The sequence below is a fragment of the Arachis duranensis genome, chromosome 4 (assembly GCF_000817695.3).
Source record: "Arachis duranensis cultivar V14167 chromosome 4, aradu.V14167.gnm2.J7QH, whole genome shotgun sequence".
Classification (NCBI taxonomy): Eukaryota; Viridiplantae; Streptophyta; class Magnoliopsida; order Fabales; family Fabaceae; genus Arachis; species Arachis duranensis.
The window spans coordinates 111,930,879-111,947,778 of NC_029775.3; the positions used below are offsets into that span (position 1 = coordinate 111,930,879).

The 16,900-nt window shown below is 42.9% G+C and overlaps 6 protein-coding genes across 6 annotated transcripts in view; 3 read left to right on the forward strand and 3 right to left on the reverse strand.

The window, feature by feature from the left end:
- Positions 1-1,190, forward strand: part of LOC107485956 (biotin carboxyl carrier protein of acetyl-CoA carboxylase, chloroplastic) — a 4,292-nt gene extending 3,102 nt beyond the window's left edge. The window contains exons 6-7 of the mRNA XM_016106496.3: positions 611-676; positions 877-1,190. Of these exons, the coding sequence (XP_015961982.1) occupies positions 611-676; positions 877-900 (90 nt within the window). The 3' untranslated portion in view covers positions 901-1,190. The remainder of the gene's footprint in view (positions 1-610; positions 677-876) is intronic.
- Positions 1,191-2,390: 1,200 nt separating this feature from the next.
- LOC107485913 (UDP-glycosyltransferase 83A1-like) lies at positions 2,391-2,933 on the forward strand. Its single transcript, XM_016106445.1, has one exon. The coding sequence runs from the start codon at positions 2,391-2,393 to the stop codon at positions 2,931-2,933; it is 543 nt and encodes a 180-aa protein (XP_015961931.1).
- Positions 2,934-3,061: 128 nt separating this feature from the next.
- On the forward strand, positions 3,062-4,552 carry LOC107485958 (uncharacterized). The gene is made up of 2 exons (XM_016106499.3): positions 3,062-3,669; positions 4,194-4,552. The coding sequence occupies exons 1-2, from the start codon at positions 3,202-3,204 to the stop codon at positions 4,236-4,238; spliced, it is 513 nt and encodes a 170-aa protein (XP_015961985.1). The 5' UTR covers positions 3,062-3,201; the 3' UTR covers positions 4,239-4,552.
- Positions 4,553-9,200: 4,648 nt separating this feature from the next.
- Positions 9,201-13,109, reverse strand: LOC107485914 (uncharacterized). The gene has a single exon (XM_016106446.1). It carries the CDS (start codon positions 13,107-13,109, stop codon positions 9,201-9,203), a length of 3,909 nt encoding a protein of 1,302 aa, XP_015961932.1.
- A 2-nt stretch (positions 13,110-13,111) lies between these two features.
- LOC107485915 (uncharacterized) lies at positions 13,112-13,585 on the reverse strand. Its single transcript, XM_016106448.1, has one exon. The coding sequence runs from the start codon at positions 13,583-13,585 to the stop codon at positions 13,112-13,114; it is 474 nt and encodes a 157-aa protein (XP_015961934.1).
- Positions 13,586-14,525: 940 nt separating this feature from the next.
- Positions 14,526-16,900, reverse strand: part of LOC107485955 (glutamine--fructose-6-phosphate aminotransferase [isomerizing] 1) — a gene marked incomplete in the record, with an annotated part of 3,257 nt that continues 882 nt past the window's right edge. The window contains 6 exon segments of the mRNA XM_016106495.3: positions 14,526-15,096; positions 15,273-15,441; positions 15,515-15,770; positions 16,112-16,226; positions 16,321-16,571; positions 16,671-16,896. Coding sequence (XP_015961981.2) covers positions 15,013-15,096; positions 15,273-15,441; positions 15,515-15,770; positions 16,112-16,226; positions 16,321-16,571; positions 16,671-16,896 — 1,101 coding nt within the window.

Sequence of the window (16,900 nt, forward strand, 5' to 3'; positions counted from 1 at the left end):
TCCTCATGTCCTATTGAATCTCACTCCTGTGGTACTCATCCATGTATCATAATATGCAAATAGTTTTTCTATAAACTTTGCTTTATAGGACTTTTAGTAATTGCTTGATTCAGAGTACTTTGAACTGACTCTTGCATTTTCCTGTTTGTGTATGTGTTTTAGTTTTGCTTTTTGTCTTTTTGTGAGGCTACTGGTTCTTCACGTATGTATATAGAATTTATTACAACGAAGTCCTAACATAACCAAAAAAAAAAAAAGTATCCCGATAATAGCTATAATTTTTGTCCTGCTTAAGGTGGAGTTTTTTCTAGTGTTTTATGAGTTCTTATGTATAAAATAGGTATACTTCTTTTATGCTGGTGGTTATAGCAAAGCAAAGTGCAAAAACTTGTTGAATTATTTAAGGAAGCATTATGGTTGACATTTCCATCAAATGAACTATGCAATAAAAAATTGCATAGTGCATGCAGTAAACTAACTTGATTTTCTTGGTTAGTAACTATGGAATGCAAATTTAAAAATCAATTGTAGCATTATCTTCACTTCACAGTTCTTCAGATTTTCTTTCCATCTTGAACTACAAATTTGTGTCTTGTGTATGTATATACAGGCTGATCAATCAGGAACTATAGTCGAAATCCTTGCAGAAGATGGCAAGCCTGTTAGTGTTGACATGGTAAGTACATTCTAGGTCTTCAACTAAATACTTCTTTTGTTCCCCTTAATCTCGCAGTGAAAATTTGATACATCCTTCTATCACCATATCCAGATCCTAGTTATATTCAGATACATTGATCCGAGAATGTAAAAAATTTTCAAAGTAACAGATTAACTTGTCCATCATCATTGTTTTGATTTATTTTTGTTCCCTTGCAGCCCCTTTTTGTGATTGAACCTTAGAGCTTGTGGAGTGTTCAGAGTACAATCATTGAAAGAAGATATGAAAATGAAAGTTATCTGCAAGTCTTGGTAGTTTAAAATTGTGAGAGGCTTATCGTTGTCGTCGTCGTCGTCGTCATCATCATCATGATGAGAAGTTAGGAAGATTTTGGCCTGAAATATTGGAATGGTACAGTTGAGAGGAGAATTACTCGTCATAATGGATTTATTCCTTATATTTTTTCATCCCTTGTTGTACTTTACACTGATTTTTTACTTTTTAATTTATTAGACTATGTTCTAACGAGCTAGTTACATGGTGTTTTTTATTATTATTATTTTGTTTTCCTCTCAAGTTGTTAATCTTCCAAGGAAGCATTAATCCCTTTGATATTGATTTCCCGTAGCATATATTCTTTTCTTATGATTTCAAAAATACCAAATGGGTAGAACATTATCAAATCTTTTAGCATATTGAATTCGCATTTCTATTGATGTTCTTGATAAATAAATGTAATCACTATTGTTTGATTCCCTTTAACAAATACTCCTCCTATGTCAAAATTCTTAACTAATTTCTAGCTGTCTGGCAATACATTACTGTATTTAGTGGTCCTAACTATGCTCAACATTACTTTTATTATTATTATTATTATTATCTTTCAGCTTTGTTCTTTGTGATTGTATAGTTGGTTTCTTTTCTTCCAAGTTTATGCAGCTTACACGCCTGGTAAACCAATTCATTATTAATTTATTACTCAATGAGGAATGCTACAACTCATTTATTATCAGGGAGGAATAAAATGGACCATAACCATAAGAGATGTCAGCCATGTGCCAAACTTATATTTTATACCCATTCTAATCACCTCAATCTTGATTGATACCTGTAGTCTATTTATCTAAACCAATATATGATGTAACATATAAGTTTCTTTTTCTTATTTTTATTTTTTTTAATCGAAGATACTACTAGATAATCACTAAGTTTGCAAAATATCTTAAATAGTTTGTAATAGTGAAAGTTAATTGCAACTTCAAACGGAATTTATATATAATTATGCAGTTATACTACATGTGCACTAAAATTTAGCTATTAAATTAATTATCTGTATAGAATATATGTTAAAATATGAAATATATATTAAAAATAAATTAAATATCATATATATTTATTCTATATGTTAAAATATGAAATATATATTAAAAATAAATTAAATATCATATGTAAATATACACTTTGTTACACAACTTTGATCACGTTGAGATTTCAAAGCTTCAATTCCAATATTCAAGCAATGTTTTTTGTACAAAAATTAAATTAGCCAATTTGGCATTGGCCTTGGAAAATTGATTGTGTTTGTAAAATTTTCAATTAATTGAATGCACTGAAACAACAATATTTGACCAGACATTATTAATTTCACTAATACTAGTACTTAGAAATGGGTGAAATTAAAATGAAAAACTAAACTAGCAGATACAAACTTTGGGAGTTCAATGATTCCATAATGGTTGCAGGACACCCCACCAGAAAACAACAAATTGAGCTCTCCCCAGGGTTGCCTAAGATAGACACGGCGCAATTCCCATGGCGCGGCGTAAGCAAGCTCTGGTTCACTGAAATTATTAAAGAGATGGAAACACTCAAAGTAGCTCAATGGTGGCTTTGCAACACTATTTGTGATCTTGAGCCTGCAGCATTCTCCATTTCACCAAGGTTCCTACCAATTGGTCCATTCATGGAAACTTATGATAATAACAAGGCTTCTTCTTCATTGTGGCAAGAAGACACAACTTGCCTACATTGGTTGGATCAACAACCAACTCGATCCGTCGTGTATGTTTCGTTTGGTAGTTTGGTTGTGTTGGAATCAAATCAATTCAAAGAACTAGCACTCGCGCTTGATCTCCTTAACAAGCCTTTTCTTTGGGTTGTTCGCGCCAACCATAATAACATTGATTCATCATATCCCAAAGAATTTCATGGAAGTAAAGGTAAAATTGTGGCTTGGGCGCCACAGAAGAGGATCCTAAATGATTTTTTAAAATAATTTCACTCTAAAATATTATACCGTTAAATCTAAAATATTTATTTTCTCGTGGCAAGTAGGTAGGTAAATAAAAAGAAAGAGAATGAAACAAACCAAACAAAAGAAATCTTGGTTCTCCCATAATCCCATTCATTCTTCAATTCTTCTTCTGTTCCCAAAATTAAAAAAAGAAAGAAAAGGAGAAAAAAAAAAACTCGGAGAAGAGAAAATTACCAATAAAACCACACAAGAGAGAACCAATACAAACCATCCATCCATCCATCAATCCATGGCTGCTTCTTCTTCCTTTTCATCACCAATGATTCAGATTCAGTCATTGATTCTCCTCTTCCTCCTTCTTCTTCCTTCATCATCATCATCTTCTTCTTCTTCGAATTCTACGACCATATACGAGGTTCTCAAATCGAAGGGTCTTCCCGTGGGTCTTCTCCCAAAAGGGATCACGAAATATTCAATGAACGATTCAAGCGGTGAATTCGAGGTGATGATGGAAGAACCTTGCAACGCAAAGTTCGAGAACGAGGTTCACTACGATTCAAGCATAAAGGGTACCTTAGAGTACGGTCAGATCGGGAAATTATCCGGTATTTCGGCGCAGGAACTCTTCCTATGGTTCCCCGTTAAGGGGATTCGTGTTGATGTTCCAAATTCTGGGGTTATACATTTTGATGTTGGTGTTGCTGATAAGCAATTCGCAGTTTCGATTTTTGAGGCTCCTCCTGAATGCACACCTCAGGTGAGAAATTATGGAATTTGCAATGCCCCCATCATTTCAAAATTAGATTTTTCTTTCTCCACCGTGGAAATGATTGATTTTTTTAATTTGTTGGGTCATGGGTCTGTTGAAATTTTTGTTTTTTCTTTCTGGGTATGCGAGATTTATGGTTTTTGGTTTCTGGGCATGTGAAATTTATGAGTTATTTTTTGTCACGGTATATTTTCCCTGTAGCTGAGTTTTACATGCTGTGCTTGTTGGATTTGTGAAATTTATGATCCTTTTTTGTTCCGGGAAGGAGATTCATGGTTTTCTGCTTCATGGGTATGTGAGAATTATGGCTTTTACTTCCCCATTTTAGCTGAATTTTTTCAGCTGGTTAAAAATGAAAAATTGTATTCTGGTTGTTAGTTATGTGAAATGTATGAATCTTTTTTCTTCTGAGAATTCTAGATTTATGGTTTGTGCAATTTTATTATGTGAGATTTGTTAGTTATTCTGAATATGTTGCCCTAATTTCATTTGCTGTTTCAAAATTTGTTCAGCCTGATGCTGGTGAGAGTGATCAATCGCTGTGGTCAGTTTGGTAGAAGATAAAAAGAATGTTGCTGTTATCTTTTTCAAGAACTTGCTCTATCCCTGTGTTGGATCTTGTTCTTTTTCTTATGTACAGTGAAAGTCTTTTCCTTTTTTTAAGTTTTTGGTCGAATCAGTTACCTGTCTCCAGCAAGGGTCGAATGATGACAATTTTGGTGATGAAAAAAACATTGGATCCTTGCATCATTGCATAGAAGTTTTTATGGCAAAATCTTGTGACAGACTGGCATGTTGGTTCAGGTTGATGATTTTGCTAATAATATTATCAAACAGTTAATACCAAAGATTTTACCCGTTTACTATCTTATCTTTTTTGTCTTGTTAAGTTGCAAGTGTTTCTCAGCTGTGTTATGTTAGACTAATGGACTTGGCCATATTAATAGTAATAAGCAAATTATGAAATTAATACGTTGGTGATGAGTCTTGGGAATTAAGGTGACTCCAATTTTTAATCCCTTGTTCCTTCAATAATTATGGCGATTACTGTTTGTGTTTGTGGCAATCTTTCGGCTTAAGTTAGTACTTTAGAGCGCCAAATCAATTTGCCAATCCAAAAGTGAAGAAATTTTAAAGTGGGATATTTCGAATTAGCCTAATTTGCTAATTATGAATAAATCATATTTTCTGTAAATATTTGTGTATACATTGTTGGTGGTCATTCTTGGTTTCTGCAATATGTTTGGGCATGTCCTCAACACTATAACAAGATATTATGATAACGGAAATTGCTTCTTTTACTTGATGACGACAAAGGATTTTTATATTGACAGTTTCACACGGTCCATAAATTTTAAAAAATTGCTGAAACATGTTGCAACTTGCAAGTAACTTATCTGTTGCAACAAATTTGCAACCTCTTTTATATTTAGATCTTACTAAAGTTAGTAAGTAGTGACAGCAACATGTAACAAACTTTGAAATTTAGTAATTTATCCCTCAAATAAAAAAGTTGTTCCAGGGTGCATTGTAACTTATTTATAAAATTAAGTTACGTTTTAGCACAACAAATCAAGACTAATTGAGTTAGGGCCTTTGTGTCCCGACAGTTATATAAACTAGACTAACATTTGTACATTGTACGGAGAGCTATATTAATTATATTAGTATAAATTTAAAAATATTATATTATTTAAGAATTAATTAGATAATATATAGATTAATCTTAAACTTAAAGATTCATTTGTAAAAAAAATTTAAATTTGTATATAATTTAATATAATTATTCAAAAACAAAAATATAAAATATAGATGAAGAGGGGGTGCCACCTGCAAAGACACTCCGACGCTCAAGTCAGCAATGTGCAGGCGAGCAGAATAAAGGGTTGAAAAGATGTGACGTACCTTGGGGGAAGAGCCAATCTTCCCCTTATATATATGTCAGTAGTGGGCCCCTCATGGGACAGGCCCATATTCCCAAGGACGCTGTCCAGCGGCCGTGTGTGAGCCGTACAGGACGCGTGTCCGGGTCGGTTGGAGGGCGCGTGTCCGGGTCGGGTATTGCTTGGGTCGGGTCGACCCGCGTTGATTTTGTGTTCGGCCTGAGCAACCGATCTCTTAGACTAACTGGATGGTACCCCCATGTAGGTATGGCTCGCACGATCTCCCGGGCATCCGTTAACCCTGCGGCGTACGACCAATATGCTTGGGTCGTCTCTGATATAAGGGATTCACCCAATCAAATGGGCGAGGAGGAGCTCACCGAGTTCCGACAAGCCGGGTATTTGTGCGGCTGGACCGACAAGGAGGCTAATTACGACGTTTTCGTCCCGGCTCCTCACGAGCGATTGTACGAAATCAACTTCCAACCCCGCCAGGTCGCCGACTGGATTTGGTTCTACAAAGCCATGTTCACTCAAGTCGGAGTTCGCATTCCGTTCTCAGCCTTTCAAATGGCGCTCTTAAACCGAATTTCCGTGTCACCGTCGCAGTTACATCCGAACAGCTGGGCCTCGATCCGCTGTTTCGAGATGGTCTGTGAATATCTCGAACTGCCGGTGTCCGTGGATGTTTTCCTCTTTTTCTTCACCCTCACAAACCCTTCCAAGGAGGGAAAACACAAGAAAGGGTTCATGTCCTTCCGGTCTGCCCAAGGTCGGAAGATTTTCGGTTTGTTTGAAGATTCTTACCATGGGTTTAAGGACAAGTATTTTAAGGTCCGCCCGGCCAAAGGTCGTCACCCCTTTTGGTTGTCTTTGGAGGGGGTACGGCTCATCCCGACTTATTGGAGTTTCGGGGCAGGGGCCAATAGTTTTATTAAGGTAAACTATAGAAGCATGTCGGCAGTAGATAAGCAGATTGCCGAGGTGCTAAACGCAGTTTTTGGGAAGAACCCGGTAAATCCCCATCTCCTCATGGGTGACCGGGAGTCCGGCCGTAATTATATCTGTGAGAAGCTTTTCACTTTCCCCTTTGTCTTTTTCCCTTTTGTTGATATTGTGTGACGATTAACCGACCTTCTTTGTTTTCCTGCAGTGGATATGTCTGCGTCGGTGACGGGTCTTCCCGACTTGTTTCAGACTTTCCTTGGCGGCGGTGATGATGAAGAGGATAATGACCAATCTGCTGCTGAGACGTCTACAGCTCCTCCGGAAGACAAAACTACTTCAGGGCAGGAGGGCGTGGTCGGGGGAACCGGGATCTCGACCCAAGCTGCCCAGGTCGAGGTCGAGAAAGCGGTTCATGCCTCTCCTCCTCGCGAAGTGGTAGGCCAAGGGGGTTCGACGTCTGCCCCTGACGATGACGTGGAGGTGGTCGTCCCCACCCCTAAAAGGAAAAGGAAGGCGTCTTCTAGTCCCGAGGGGGTCCTCACCGTCATGGAGAGGAATTTCGATGCAAGCAACTTTATAGATACCCAACTGATCCCTGGCACCGAGGAGTACTTCCACGAGTCTTCCCTTGCCGGGCAAGCGAGGTGGATGTACCGAACACTTCTGCATGGTGCTGTGATAGCCCGGAAGGCTGAGTTTGAGCTGTCCGGGATGGAGTCCCTCCGCAGGAGGCTGGAGGCTAGTGGGAAGGCCAACAATGAATTAAAAAGTGAAGTGGAAACTTTCCGGGAGTAGTTGACTCAATCTTCGGAGAAGTTGGATGCCGCCGAGAAGAAAACCACCACCGCTGAGCAGAAAGCGACCGCCGCCGAACAAAAGTTAACAGCTGCCGAGAAGAAACAGAAAGAGTCGGACGCGACGATTGAACGTTTGGTCGAGCGTGAGATGGCTCTGGAAGGTCAGGTCGCCGCGGCGCAAAAGCGTGTGGCCGAAGTTGAGGAAGAGAAGCGGGCCGTGGAGGCCGAACTGTCGACATGGAAGGCAAAGTACAAGGACGTCGTCAAACAGGGCAGGGGTGCGATCCTGGCTACCGAGGAAGCCCTTAAAGCTCAAGTTAAAATTATTGCCCCTGAGTTCGACACGTCGGCGATTGGTGTCCGCAAGGTTATCCATGACGGCAAGGTTGTCGATGCCTCCATGAAATGATCCTTCTGTTTATAGTTCCTGTTTAGCCGTTTTGTTTTGACTTGTAAACTATTTTAGTCTTTGCCGTTTTTGGCTTTGTGAACTATTTGATGTTAGTCGTTTTACTTTTGGCTTGTGAACAATGACCTTTTTTGGTCGCTTGCTCGTGTTGTCGCAATAAACCTTTTATTTGTCTGAGTGCGCTATCGTTTCTAACCGTTTTGGTTTATATTTGTCGTTTATTCGCCTGATCGTGTTATTGTTCCTATTAACCGTTTTTTGTTTGAAATCGTTTAGACCGGCGGCCCGTGGCCTTTCGTGTAGTTATTTGTGACAACGGTGGTTGACGACCTCCCGGGGTGATCAGTCCCGGGTCGCACGTCGTTGTTAGTCACGACGGGATGGTTTATCTGAAAAACGGAGATAAAATATGGTGGAGAATTTGCACAAGTATATCTTATTCGGTAACCACATAAAGGACTTGAAAGTTACTATAAATGACAAATTGACTACTTAGCTAGATTAGCCGGCATGTCGTTCCGGCTTCTAGGAGTAGAATCTTCTAAGGTTGTCCGCGTTCCATGTCCTCGGGACCTCCTTGCCATCGAGCCTTTCTAACTTAAAGGCTCCTTTTCCCATCACCTTTTTGACTCTGTAGGGACCTTCCCAGTTTGCCGCTAGCTTGCCCTCTCCGGGGGTCGGCAGGCCGGTATCATTCCGTCTCAGGACGAGGTCGTCAGGCTGAAAGTCCCTCTTGAGCACTTTGGTGTTGTAGCGCAGAGCTATTCTTTGTTTTAGCGCTGTTTCCGTCAAATGGGCCATTTCCCGGGCTTCATCTATCAGGTCCTTTTCTACAGTTTCCTCTAGTCCTTTCAAAAGCAATCGCGGACTCGGTTCACCGATCTCTACGGGTATTACTGCATCCACCCCGTACGTTAGTCGGAAGGGAGTTTCCTTGGTGGAGGATTGCTCGGTTGTTCGGTAAGACCAGAGGACCGATGCTAGCTCGTCGGCCCAAGCACCCTTCTTATTGTCCAACCTCTTTTTTAGCCCTGAAAGGATAACCTTGTTGGCGGACTCCACTTGTTCGTTCGTCTGAGGGTGTTCTACCGAAGAGAACCTTTGCCTTATACACAGGCCGTTGAGAAATTCTGTGAACTTCTTGTCAGTAAATTGTGTGCCGTTGTCCGAGATGACGACTTCTGGTATCCCGAATCGTGTTATCACCTGCCTCCACATGAATTTTCTGCAATTGGCTGAGGATATGCTAGCCAGTGGTTCGGCTTCTATCCATTTGGTATAGTAATCAATTGCCACTATGAGATATTTGACCTGCCCAGGGCCGACCGGGAAGGGCCCTAAGAGGTCGACTCCCCACTGAGCAAACGGCCGGGAGGTCGTCAGCAAGCTTAACTCGGAGGCCGGTGCCTTGGCAAAGTTGGCATTCTGTTGGCACTTTATGCACTTTTTGACAAACTCTTTGGAGTCTGCCATCATCGACGGCTAGTAGTACCCAGCTCGGATTAACTTCCTTGCTAGGGCTTTGCCTCCGATGTGGTGCCCATAGCAGCCCTCGTGGACTTCCCTGAGGACATAGTCCGTCTGGTCGGGGTGTAGGCACTTCAGTAGGGGTTGGCTAAGCCCTTTCCTGAACAGCTGTCCTTGGATGACGGCGTATTTGGCCGCTTCTCTCCTTAATTTCACTGCATCCTTTTCATCACCAGGGACTTGGTCATGTTCTAGGTAGTTGGTGATGGGGTCTAGCCATGAAGAACTTAGGGTTGTTATGTGTAGTGCAATTGCTGGTTCCCTTGTCATGCCTTGGATGAGAGACCGGTTTCCCTCCCCTGGCTTCGTGCTGGCTAATTTTGATAGGAGGTCTGCTCGTGTGTTCCTTTCTCTGGGTACATGCTGGACCGTGACCTCTTCGAACTTTTGGCTCAAGCTTTTGACCTTTTCCAAGTACTTCTGCAACAAGGGGTCCTTGGCTTGGTAGCTGCCGTTTACTTGGGACGTGACGACTTGGGAATCGCTGTATACTTCCAGCCTTCTTGCGCCGACCTCTGTTGCTAGGGTCAAGCCTCCTATGAGGGCTTCGTATTCTGCTTGGTTGTTCGAGATGGGGAACTCGAATCTAACCGACTGCTCGTATACGACCCCATTCGGGCTTTCCAGGATGATCCCGGCACCTCCGAAGGTCTGGTTGGAGGCTCCGTCCACATGGAGCTTCCACCGTGTACCCACTTCCTCGCTTGCGTCCCCCGTCACTTCTACTAAAAAATCCGCCATAGCTTGCGCCTTGATGGCTTGCCGGGGCTCGTACCGTATGTCATATTGAGAGAGTTCGATGGACCAAGTCATCATTCTTCCCGCCAGGTCGGGTTTTTGGAGAATTTGCCGGATCCCTTGGTCCGTTCTGACGACCACTTGGTGACTCTGGAAGTGCTGTTTTAACCTTCTCGAGGAAGTTAGGAGTGCTAAGGCTAGCTTTTCCAACTTGCTATATCTTAATTCTGCTCCTTGCAGGGCCCTGCTTATGAAGTAGACTGGCTGTTGGGTTTTCCCGTCCTCCCGTACTAGTATTGCGGCCAGGGCTTCGCTTGTTATAGCGAGGTATAGGTATAGTGGTTCCCCGTCCCTTGGCTTCCCGAGAACGGGAGGTGCCGCCAGGATTTCCTTGAAGTGTTGAAAGGCTTCTTCGCACGCGGGTGTCCACTCAAACGCCATCCCTTTCTTCATGAGGTTGAAAAATGGCAGGGCCTTTGTCGCCGAGGCTCCGAGAAACCGGGAAAGTGATGTCAATCGCCCTGCCAACCTCTGGATGTCCTTAATACAGCCCGGGCTCTTCATCTGAAGTATTGCCTGGCATTTCTCCGGGTTAGCTTCTACCCCTCTCTGAGTTATCATAAATCCCAGGAACTTGCCGGCTTCCATGGCGAAGGCGCACTTGAGGGGGTTCAGCCTCATACCATGTTGACGGAGGGACGCAAATACACTTGCCAGGTCGTTTAGGAGGTCGTCAGGTCGTGTTGTTTTTGCCAGGATGTCGTCCACGTAAACTTCAACCGTTTTCCCTATGAGGTCGTGGAATATCCTGTTCATCAGCCTTTGATATGTCGCCCCCGCATTTTTCAAGCCAAAAGGCATTACCTTATAGCAGAAAGTTCCTCCTGACGTTATGAACGCCGTTTTGTCTTCGTCTGGTCGGTGCATCGGTATCTGATTGTAACCAGAGTAAGCGTCCATGAAACTCAGATACCGGTACCCCGCCGCGGCGTCGACGAGTGCATCTATGTTGGGGAGGGGGAAGCAATCTTTGGGGCATGCTTTGTTAAGGTCAGAGTAGTCCACGCACATTCTCCACCTGCCATTGTGTTTTTTCACCAATACCACATTTGAGAGCCACGTCGAGTAGTCCACTTCCCGTATGAAGCCTGCTTCTAGGAGGCCAGCCGTTTGCTTGGCTACCTCTTCTGCTCTCTCCGCCGACATCTTTCTCCTCCGTTGAGCCACTGGGCGTGCTTCCGGCTTGACGGCTAGGTGATGTGAGATGATTTGTGGATCTATGCCCGGCATGTCGGCTGGTGTCCATGCGAACAGGTCCCTGTTGGCCCTTATCATTTCAATCAAAGGCTCCTTCAGCTCATGTGGGAGGTTCTTGTTAACGAATGTGAACTTTTCCCCTTCGTCGCCGATGCTAAATTTCTCCAGGTCCCCTTCTGGTTCCGGTCTCGGCTTGTCCTCTACTCTGGCATCAAGGTCGGCTAGGAATACGCCAGATGCTTCCTTGGACTTCTTTCTGAGGGAAAGGCTGGCGTTGTCACAAGCGACCGCCGTCTCGAGGTCTCCTCTTACGGTCCCTATGGATCCATCATCGGTGACAAACTTCATAACTAGCAGCTTGGTGTTGATTATGGCTTCAAAATCATTGATTATTTTTCTTCCCAAGATGATGTTGTAGGCTGTAGAGTCTCGGAGGATTACGAACTCGGCCATCGCCGATCTGCGGCCTTGCACCTGTCCCACCGAGATCGGTAGGAAAATGACTCCATCTGGTTTGATGAAGTGGTCGCCTAACCCGATAACCCCGTGCTGGTGAGTCATCAGGTCGGCATCCTTCAGCCCCAGTGCGTCGAACACGTTGCGGAACATGATGTTCGAATCAGCTCCAGTGTCGACGAGGATCCGTTTGACGAGGCCGGTTCCCACTCTGGCCGTTATGACCATGGGAGGGTTTTCCGGGACGTCGCTGAACCATTGGTCTTCTGGGCCGAAAGAAATGGATGGAGGTTTTTTGGTACTCTGCACCGGTGGAGATGAGATCGCGAGAACCTTGGTGTCTTTCTTGTGTGCCGACCGGGACTTTGGTGCAGTGTTTTTTGCCGTTACCACGTTTATCACAGTGAGGCCATGGTCTCTGTCTTCGGGCTCCTGTCGCCGCTTGGCCGAGCGTATCTTGCCTTCCTCGTCCTGATCGCGATAACGCCTTCTCGGCTCCCTGATGAGATGGGAGAACGCTGCTAGCTTTCCTTCCCTTATCGCCTGTTCTAATGCATCCTTCAGGTCGAAACAGTCCTGTGTTTGATGGCCATATCCCTTATGGTAATCACAATAAAGATTCTTGTTTCCACCCGTGCGGTCCTTAAGTGGTCGGGGCTTCGGAAGAATTCCCTTCTCAGCTATTTGTTGATAGACTTCCACGATGGGGAGGGTGAGTGGAGTGTAGTTAGTAAACTTCCCGACTCGAGGGAACGGCCTAGGTGCTTTGTTTGATGCCTCCTCCCTAGCCTTTTCTTTTACTCTCTCACCGTCTCCACCGGACTGCCGAGCCTGGCCGTAACCGGGCTGCCGCTTATTGGCAGCCACGACTCGGCTGACCTCCTCGTCGTTTATGTACTCCTTTGCCGCCGTTTGGATTTCATGCATTGTCCAAACCGGCTTCGTGGTAAGGTGTTTTCGGAAGTTCTCGTTGAGGAGGTCGTTCGTCAGGCAGAGACTGGCCACCGAGTCGGTTAAGCCGTCGATTTCCAAGCATTCGTCGTTGAACCGATATAAGTACCTCCTGGTCGGCTCACCCTGTCTCTGGGTTACCCCGAGAAGGTTGATAGGATGCTTGGCCTTTGCTATTCGCGTTGTGAATTGGGCCAGGAAGGCGCGGCTGATATCTGAGAAATTGTGGATGGAACCTTGAGGGAGGCCATTAAACCATTTGATCGCTGGTCCTGCTAAGGTTACCGGGAAGGCGCGGCACCTTACTTCGTCGCCTACTTCCTCTAGGTTCATCCTAGCCTCAAAGGCCGTGAGATGTTCTAGGGGATCTTGAGTTCCGTCATACCTCATGTCCGTTGGTTTGTCGAAGTGTTTCGGCAACCGGACCTCGAGGATAGATCGGTGGAACGGCGTGACACCCATTATCACAGGTTGTCGTGTTCTCTCGGATCTCCCTTCCCCGTCTTCGCGACCTCTTGCCGCTCGACGGGTTTGCCTGCCACGGGAGTAATTCTGCCTCGGGAGTATATGATCCTGTCGTTCCGCCTTCTTATTACGGGCGACTCCTCCCGCGTGCTCTCCGCTTCCGTCCGGGAAGCGGATGTACGTCGCTGGCGGCTTCGGTGAGAGTCTTCCTCCTCACTCCCGGGAGATGGGGTAAAGCTGGGATCGGTAGACCGTCCATCCCGCTCCCGGTCGGCTAGCTGTCGCTCTAAGTTCTGGACTCTGTGGCGTAGCTCCTGCATTATTATGGCGCTATCGCCACCCGTTCCCCCGAAGGGTCGTGTCCTCGTGCGCTGTTGGGGGGACCTCCGCCGCCCCCTCAGTGAAGCGACGGAGGCCGCCCCCTCCGCTCCGGCTGCTCGAGCTTGGTCACCGGGGCCCAGCACGACTTCCATTTAGGCAGGATCCCCACAGACGGCGCCAATGTTCGTTGGTCGGTTTCCGAACAGGTCGGGTGGATAGATGTAGGGGGAGGACGCCTTGGCTTGGGTCGCGCTGCTCACGGGTAGTCGAGTAGCCGATCACTTGTTGTGGAGAAATGATGAAGAGGGGGTGCCACCTGCAAAGACACTCCTACGCTCAAGTCAGCAATGTGCAGGCGAGCAGAATAAAGGGTTGAAAAGATGTGACGTATCTTGGGGGAAGAGCCAATCTTCCCCTTATATATATGTCAGTAGTGGGCCCCTCATGGGACAGGCCCATATTCCCAAGGACGCTGTCCAGCGGCCGTGTGCGAGCCGTACAGGACGCGTGTCCGGGTCGGTTGGAGGGCGCGTGTCCGGGTCGGGTATTGCTTGGGTCGGGTCGACCCGCGCTGATTTTGGGCCGGGCCGTAACAAAGAAGATAGTTTTTTTTATTTATTGGTGCGAACATTTTTCATAAACAAATTATTCAGACTTTGAAAAACATTATATTTGTTTGTTGTTATTTTAGAATAGATGATGCTCTATAGTGTAATTTTAAAGTTTTTCTTTAGTGTATTTGGAGATAATTTAAAAAAAATAGAAAAAAAATTGAGAATAAGAATACAAAAAATGAAGTGTATAACATTATGAATATACTTTATTAATCATGATACATTGAAATATATACATAGTAAACAAATGTTGATGTGTTATTATACACTTTAAATATTTATAATTAAAAAATATTATTATAGTTTTAATATAAATAATAATCATATTTAACCATTATTTTTTAGTTCAATTGGGTAATGATATGCACTAAATTTAATCATTTTTGTATCATTATTATGTTGAAATTTATTATTTTATTTTACAATATTATAAAATTGTCATATATGTAAAATTGCTGACATAGTACAATCACATAAATAAACCAATATGTCATAAGCTCATTTTATAATAATTAATAAATTTGTATCAATTTTTATATAATAAAAATAGATAGATAGAAAGAAAGATGCTAGAACAAACGTGTAAACACCTCTGACTACAGAACCCGATATTTTCTTTTCTACATAACCAAGCCTATGCAACAGAGAAGGTTTCCATTCCCAGATTTTGGTATATAATAGTACATCAAAGTTATAATAACCATACTGAATAAATTCTTCAAATACCTCAGAGTAAATGGTTCATGTTCTGCTCTCGTCCTCATGAAAAGCTGGCTCTATTGATGGAACAATCCGCCTACATCTATCAGTAATTTACAATGCTTTAGTATGTATAGTACCCTCAAAAAATGTCAAACTCAAAAAAGGTCTATTCATCATCAGAAATCATCACACAAAAGAACAATAAAGAGGGCCTCTATTTCAATTTTTGTCAGAATCCAAGGAAGGAAGTGGAATCCATGAGTCTACTGTGTAGTGACACTCTTGGCAAGATTACGTGGCTGGTCAACATTGAATCCCCTCAGTACAGTGAGATGATATGCCAGTAACTGCATCAAAACCAAGTAATCTTTTAAATACATAAGACATAAATCTTTTAAAAGGAAACCAGGAAAAAGTACTGCAAAGCTTGAATCTTTTAATTGTTGACATTTGAAACATTTGCTATAAGCTAAAATAAAAGCAGTAACAAAAAAATAAAATAAAAACATGTCAACAAACATACCTGTAAGGGAACTACATTAATAACAGGTTGAAGACAGTCCTCAACTTGTGGAACTTCAATTACCCTAACAGTTTCACTAGGGCTTACAGAAGAAGCATCCCCTTTTGAACACATAACTACCAGGCGGCCTCTGCGGGCAATAAGTTGCTGAATAACAGACTGCTGCTTGCTGTCAAAGATAAAATAAGATGTCAATATCAAATTCCTAATTGCAGTTCTTGAAGCTGCTCAGCACTACCAACCTGAAGCAAGCATCGCGCGTGGCTATAACAACAATTGGGAGAGTTTCATCCACTAATGCTAAAGGACCATGCTTCATTTCACCAGCAAGTATCCCCTCACTGTGCATAAGTGCCACTTCCTTTACTTTCAAAGCTCCCTCCAGAGCAGTTGCGTAATTGTATCCTCTCCCAAAGACAAGAAGTGACTGCTCAGCACTCAATAGCTTTGCGAGATCTTTCATTTCCTGATCAAGCTTCAGCACCTCTCTGACTTTATCTGCAATCCCAAATGTGAGTTAGATTTGCTTCTACACTTGTTGGGGTAAAATTTATGTGGAATTTGATACCTTATTTGATGAATTCCTCATAAAAAATTGTTCAAGCTTATCACTACTTTCCCAGAATTATCTCGTCAATATGATTTCTAAACCTTATAAATAAATGGTATGCTATATGCATTCAGTCTTTTAGTCTTATGAAGAAAAAGAAACATGATCCATCAATCTCATCCTCATAAACTAGAGTCTCTACTGGATCTCTTGATGCAGGAAGCCATGAACTATACACCACACTAATGTACCCAAATTGCTGTAAAATGCTCAGCCAAGAGAAACTCACTTGGCAAGTCAAATAGACCATCTATTATGGCTTCTCTTCTAGCTTGATTGGAGAGTGTATCACCTCCTATTGCAAGAGCTAACATGGCCATCACCACTATTTGACTTGTGTATGCCTACAGTGGTAAAATGTGTAAGCAAACCATTGATTAAACCAACAAATATATAAGATGAAATGAGAAAACATCATCCTTCAAATGCAACATATACCTTGGTACTTGCTACACCTATCTCAGCACCAGCATTTATATGAACACCGCAATGAGTATTCCTTGCAATTGCACTACCCACAGTGTTTGTTATTCCAACACATAATGCACCATTGTCTAAAGCATATTGCAGTGCAACTAGTGTGTCATGAGTTTCACCGGACTGACTAACAAAAACAGCTGTATCTTCTCTGTATATTGGGCCCTGCCGATCCAGTAGATCACTAGCAATCTCCATAGTGACAGGAATACCTATAATTTAATGTACACAATGAAGCTTGAAACATCACAAAAATGAGCATAATCTTTATCTGTAAAACTTACTAAAAATTAAAATCATACAGCACTAACCAGTAAGTTCTTCTAAGATAGGCCTTGCTGCCAAAGCAGCATTATAACTTGTACCACAACCAATGAAAAGTATCCTTCTACTCCGCCTAATTGTTTTGAGGTGATCCTTTAGTCCACCCAGCAAAACAGACTTGGATTTGCTAGATCCTCTAAGTATAAGCCTCCCCCTCATAGTGGTTGTTAGAGATTCTGGTTGCTCATTAATTTCCTTCTGCATATAATGTTCATAA